Source organism: Prunus avium, chromosome 2 (genome assembly GCF_965620075.1).
Source record: "Prunus avium chromosome 2, drPruAviu1.hap1.1, whole genome shotgun sequence".
Lineage (NCBI taxonomy): Eukaryota > Viridiplantae > Streptophyta > Magnoliopsida > Rosales > Rosaceae > Prunus > Prunus avium.
The window spans coordinates 25,470,206-25,476,773 of NC_142285.1; the positions used below are offsets into that span (position 1 = coordinate 25,470,206).

Consider the following 6,568-nt stretch of genomic DNA (forward strand, 5'->3'; position numbering starts at 1 on the left):
ATTGTTCTTCTATGCTTAATGGGTTCCTAATGCTTAATTTTAGGTTAGACAACAAATGATCAAATTAGGGAATTAGGAACACAAGGTTATGACCACACACCATGGCTTAATCATACATTAGCTAGAATCAATCCGTTAATCTAATTGAACTTGGGAACTTATCTGCTTGAGTTAGTTATTTTCTTTCTTCCTTGTTTTATTTATTTCCCTTCTTTTTCATTTCTGTTTTGTGTAGGGAAAATGAATTGAATCATTCAATCACCAATCCTCGTGGGATCGACCTCGCACTTACATATGCTAAACTACCAACGGCTCGTGCACTTGCGAGTATCACAAGTTGAGGATGCAGCTGAATCCATTTTGGTGCAGCTGTATCTACACAACAGAACGCTCCAAATCCCATAACGTTTGGGACCTCTGCCGAATCCTCCATTTTGATATCAAACCCCATAATGTTTTGCTAGATGTTAAGCTCATAATTTCATACATATACATGCCCAATTTACTTACTTCTTTTGCTTAGTTTCTTATAATTTTGAGTTATTTGCCTCCCTTTGTGTGTTTTGTAGGCCAAAAGAGCAAGAGAGCATAATTCATGCAATTCATGCATGTTAAGGCCTAATTTGGATGAAGAGAAGAAGAGCTTAAAGACAAACTCATTTTGGCTACAGCCCCCTGCCAGTCCAGTTCCGTAGGTCATATTACAAGCTTTGTTTCAGCAACCTACATAGCTCGGATGAGGCAACATTCTTCATGAAAGTTGTTCCAATGGGTGTGTAATATAACATATCCAAAATTCAGCCCCATTGGATAAATCTGGAGTCCGTCACCTAGCAAACACAGAACCATGCTCAGGATGGATTTTGTCAGCGAGCAAACTGAGTTAGCAATTTGTTTCGGCCTTAACTTCCTCCTCCGAGCTTGGATTGGGCCAATACTTGTGTGGTTGGATCATACACATTCTGAACTTCACAATGGACATCTTAAAGTCTTCATTTGATTCAGCCTAGCCCAAGTTGTAAGCCCTTGAAGTTGCTGGTCATGCTGACCTCAGGATGAGCTGGTTGGAAGCTTGGTCATGGTGAGCTAGGCATGAGCTATTGTAGCTGGTTGGAAGCTTGGTCATGGTGACATGAAGATGAGCTAGGGCTGCTGGTGGGATTTATTGCTGAAGTGCATCAACCAATTCAGATTTTATAATGCAAGTGTTGTATGCATTAGTGAAGTGCATCAACCAATTCATCTTTTATAATGCAAGTGTTGTATGCATTAGCCATATTGAATTCAGATTTATCACTCCCCTCTCCCTATAAATACCACATCCATTCCACATTCAAGAGACAACAAATCTTGAGATTCACAACCCCCACAATTCACTCCAACCATCCTCAAACACTCTCACAATCCCAAACACTCCAACAATCACCAAAACAACTCCAGCAAACTTCTCTTCCATTTCCCTACGAATTTCATCTTCCTTAGCCATCACCACTCACTCAAACTCATCCCAAATCACCTTCATATCCTTCATACATCTTTCTAGAAGTGGGGAAGCTCTTGGAGAAGCATTAGAAGTGGAGAAGCACTTGGAGAAGCCTTGGACACCACAAGAACTTCAGAAAAAGGGTTTTTCTACTCTTATTGCATTCATTATGTTTTCTCATTTCTGTTCAAGTCTCTTTTCCATTATGAGTAGCTAAATCCATAACTAGGGCTTCGATGTAACCTAACATGAATATTCTGGGTTTATAAGTTTGGAGTTTCAAGTTTGATTCATGATTCATGTTCTTATTCATTATGCTTATAAGTTAACATGCTTGTTTGAATGATTGATCACCATTAGAACTTGTTTGTTAACTATCTTGGTTTGAATTAAGAGTATACACCATGCTTTAATTCGAATTGAACTATGAATAGGAAGAGTATGTATGGACATTCGACAACAGGGATTAGATACATACTTGGTTGTTTAAAATGTTCTTCTATGCTTAATGGGTTCCTAATGCTTAATTTTAGGTTAGACAACAAATGATCAAATTAGGGAATTAGGAACACAAGGTTAGGACCAAACACCATGGCCTAATCATACTTTAGCTAGAATCAATCTTTGAATCTGAATTAGACTTGTTACTTGAATCTTTATAACCCAGAATTGAATTGTTATGGTGAATCGAATGCCCTAGTCTCCAAACCTGTGTTTTAACTTTCAAAACCACCCTTTGTTACTTTTGTTTACTTGCTTTCCGTTGCAATTTCAGTTTGTTCATTTCTTTCTATAATCACAAGCATTCTCACTTCAAAGTTCATTTTAATCTTGCTGCATTTGTTTTCAAACTCACTCTTGCTTTAAATTCTGTTTTAGATTTAACTTCCTAACTTCTTGAATTTGGTAATCTAAAGTACATAACTAATTTGAACTTCTCAGTCTTCGTGGGTACGACCTCGTACTTGTCTTGCTATACTACTAATTGCCCCGTACAATTGCGAGTTAACATATTATTAACAACAAATTTTGGCGCCGTTGCCGGGGACTGAACGAAAGTTCTTCCCTGGTTATGTGCCCAAGGTTACCCTATTCTTTTTAGTGTTTCTAATTAATCTAATTTTCTGTTTCAGGTAGTTTATGTCTAAAAATCCATTACTTGAACAAGTGAGGTCTTCGTTCCAACGTTCTAGATCTTTGAACGCAGGACCATCATTGCAACCCAGACGAGTGACCTCTGAAATTCAGAATCGTCTAGAAAGGGAGTTGTCAACTGCAAAAGAGCAAGCTCTTGCTACATTTACAAGTCTTGCTCTCCACACTGAACTTCCCGGTTCTTCACTTTCAAATTCGGAAGCAAGTTCAGACCAAGAAGAAGAAGAAATGATGGCTGCCATTGAGTTCATGGGAGAACTTGATATCCCAACAATTCCAGCATCTCCTTCAAGCATTTTGCTGCCCACTGTAGCTCGAAATTATGAGCTTAACACTAGACCACAACTTCACTCCAAAAATTTCTGATTTTGGTTTGGCCAAATTATGTTCCAAGGATCAAAGTATAGTGTCAATGACTATAGCTAGAGGCACCATGGGATACATTTGCACCCGAAGTGTTCTCTAGGAATTTTGGAAATGTGTCTTACAAGTCGGATGTCTACAGTTTTGGAATGTTGTTGCTAGAGATGGGTAGGAGGAAGGAAGAATATTGGTTCAAGCACAAAGAACACAAATGAAATTTACTACCCATAATGGATCTATAATCTTCTAGAAGGAGGAGATGACCTACGAATCCATATTGCGCACAACGGAGATGGTAATTCCAAAGAAACTTGTAGTTGTGGGGCTCTGGTGCATCGAGTGGCACCCGGTGGATTGTCTGTGCGTCCTAAATTCCTAATCCTTTTGTCTCTGCAGGTCTTACAACAACAACACATGCAAGCATCCCTGGAAGACGCCTAGAGTTTGAAGCAATTGTTGACTTAGAGTAAAATGTATATGTATATTAGAATTTTCTACAGTAATTGTCAAACAACATATACAGTTAGAAATTTTTTTTTTATAAAAATAATCGAAGTGGGCTTTCATTAAGAAGAGAACAAACGGTACAACAAAATTAGCTTCCCGAAAGGAAAACCACATGAGCACAAACACCCACAACCCAAACAGTAAAGCTAAAACACAAAGAACCAGAACTACAAGGAGAAAGGCCAAACAGAAGTTGCACTGCATGCCATTCACGTCGCACCCTTATCCCCCCACACATTAATTTCGAGGAGGACATGGGAGGCCATCATTGTTTAAGACAAAAACCAAGGAGGATGGTGGTCTATCAATCCAGACCTCTTCAGACATCCTCCTTTTCCCTCGAGCTGCACACGCATCAGCTACAATGTTTACTCTCCTGGGAATCCACCTCCAGTAAACCTCACGAACTGGAGACAAAGACTCCTGATTCTCGTAAGTACGGGGTAAATGTTCCACCGCCCCTTATATTTCATAGTTTTTAAAAGTTAAAACTGTGAGATTACTCGGGCAATTTTGGGATTTTTTTTTATTATTGATACATGAACACAGCAAGAGTTTTTTTATTTATCCATAAATGAGAAACTCCATGAAAAAGAAGCTCCGTACAAATAAGAACATGCTAAAATGCAGAAACTGAAACCAGACAGAGTACCCAAACTAATTTAGGCACCCAAGAAAACTAATCTAGGCGCCCAACCCTACTCTAGACACCCACCCGAAAAGCCAACATCAGAACCCGGAAAAAAAGTAGAGACGCTACACAAGTGCTGGAGTGTTTGAATAAAATTACAAAAGTTGCTACCTCATCATCACCTAGGTGACAGAGTACATGTCACCTCCACGTTAGAACATGTATGGTTCAAATTATCATGAATATCTACAGGCATCTCTTGAGGGCATAGAAAAGGCTTAGGAGGCATTTGTAGGCCTTCAACATCTCCTTCGAGCATCTTTATAACTTCGTTCATTGCCGGACGATCACTTGGCTTCAATTGAATACACCACAAGGCAGTTATAACCATCTTTTTTACGATTTTCTTTTCTTCCTCTGTTATATCCTCCATCTCCAACTCCTTTCCCTCCTTATACTGATCGTACACCCATGAGGGGAAGTAAATTTGGCTTGAATGCTCTGCACGTGCATTTAAATTCTTTCGTTTGCTTCCCATTTCCATCAATAGCATTCCAAAGCTATAGACATCAGCTTTGTATGAGACGCCACCAATATTTTTGTAGAACAACTCAGGAGCCATGTAACCCATTGTTCCCCTCGCTGCCGTTAATGAGACAATACTGTTATCCGTAGGATATAATTTTGCAAGCCCAAAGTCTGAAATCTTTGGAACGAAATTTTCGTCAAGAAGGATGTTATGAGGCTTGATATCAAAATGTAAAATTTGCATGTCACAACCTTGGTGTAGATATTCAATCCCTCGAGCTACTCCAAGCGAAATATCATACATTTTCTTGTAACTCAGCAAGTTACTCCCTTCTTTGGAATAAATGTATTTATCAAGAGATCCATTTTGCATGAACTCATATACTAAAGCGCGCTTCGAACCCTCAACACAATAACCAACAAGTTGCACCACATTAACATGGTGAATCCTTCCAATGGTAGCTACCTCACTAATGAAATCTTCCCCATTAGCTTTGGACTTGCCCAACATCTTAATTGCTCCAGCACGGCCGCTGCGTAATTTTCCTTTAAATACCGTGCCAAAGCCTCCTTCACCTAACTTATTCTTGAATTTGTTAGACATCTTTTTAATGTCCGAGTAAGAGTACCTTATCGGCAGAAAATTGTTATCACTATGTAGAAAATCTTCAATCCTGCTATACATTGATGAATGTCTTTTCCGCCATTTATAGATCAAAAATGCAATCACAAATGGAGCCCCAAATATAAAATTTACCATGAAATGTGATACTGCACAAGAGCATTACCAAAAAAATTCATCAGAAAAGAAAACTGACTAGCTTTTTGACGCACTCTTTCACACTTTATCACATCCTCTGTGTCTATCAAATAGCTATGTAAATTATTGTGCAATTCATCGTCTTCCTTTTTCGAAATCAATTTAGGGTGATGATTTTGGCATTCTATAATTACTCCTAAATTACCTCATGGGCTCTTCATGTGCGAGTGGTAAAGGAGTGTAAGAAGTAAAATTTGAATTGCTATAACAAAAGCTCGCTCTTACCGAAGTAAATGGTTATTAGTGCCATTAGTCGCAATGGACCTGCAAGAAATATGACAAAAGTCGACAAAATCAATCAAAGACTCGACTAAATACAAAAAATACAGTGTTGAATAATTAAAGAAATAGAAGCTATTACCTGAGCGAAAAAAACTAGCCAGGTCTTTAATTTTAAAAAATTCATAATCTGCGAAAAAATACAACAAAAGTTAACATAAAAATTAGTCAGGTCTTTAATTTTAAATTAATGGTCATAATACTAGAAAAATCACATTTATGTACCATGATAAAATTTAGTTTGTCATTTATAGACTAACATAATGCTTCAAGAAAAATAACAACCATTAATTGAATGGTCCAATAGTTTCAAATTCAAGTGATTTTTTACTGAGAAGATCTTTGAAGACATATCTAAAAGATAGACTATTCCGATTTTTGAAATACAATACAGAGTGTGAGCCCGTAAGGGTGTTCCTTATTTGAGAATCCCTCAATTGAAGGTTTCGATATATATAAATGTATACACATATATATGACTAAAAATGAAGACATACCTGTCTTACACTTATTACCAAGTGGGGTCCATTGGTGTGGGCCACATTTAACAAAGTCAAAACCCAAGCCATGATAATTAAGCTCAAAGCCATACATCAAAGCGTTGTGTATGTATCTGTAAGAAAAGTTTTGGTAATTTTCCTTGTACAAGGAGTTACTCATCATAGTCGTCCACTCTATACTGCACCCGTCCTCCAAATCCGACGCTGTACTGCCAAGCTTGACATAACCTGTCCTACTCAGATTATTAATGCATGGAGCAGTCGCTACGTAGAGAGATGAACTCACTGGATTTGCACACTTG

At 38.1% G+C, this 6,568-nt stretch overlaps 1 protein-coding gene across 1 annotated transcript; it reads right to left on the reverse strand.

The window, feature by feature from the left end:
• Positions 1–4,007: 4,007 nt before the first annotated feature.
• Positions 4,008–6,568, reverse strand: LOC110749025 (rust resistance kinase Lr10-like). The gene is made up of 4 exons (XM_021949026.2): positions 6,264–6,568; positions 5,849–5,896; positions 5,713–5,751; positions 4,008–5,438 (listed from the first exon to the last, which is right to left on the reverse strand). Exons 1-4 carry the CDS (start codon positions 6,427–6,429, stop codon positions 4,318–4,320), a joined length of 1,374 nt encoding a protein of 457 aa, XP_021804718.2. The 5' UTR covers positions 6,430–6,568; the 3' UTR covers positions 4,008–4,317.

Excerpts from the sequence above, each read along its gene's own strand:
- LOC110749025 (XM_021949026.2), bottom strand. The coding sequence starts at position 6,429 with ATGATGAGTAACTCCTTGTACAAGGAAAATTACCAAAACTTTTCTTAC. Across the intron at positions 5,752-5,848 it reads GGCTAGTTTTTTTCGCTCAG|GTCCATTGCGACTAATGGCA; the intron begins GTAATAGCTTCT and ends TATTTCTTGCAG. Across the intron at positions 5,439-5,712 it reads ACTAATAACCATTTACTTCG|TATCACATTTCATGGTAAAT; the intron begins GTAAGAGCGAGC and ends GCTCTTGTGCAG.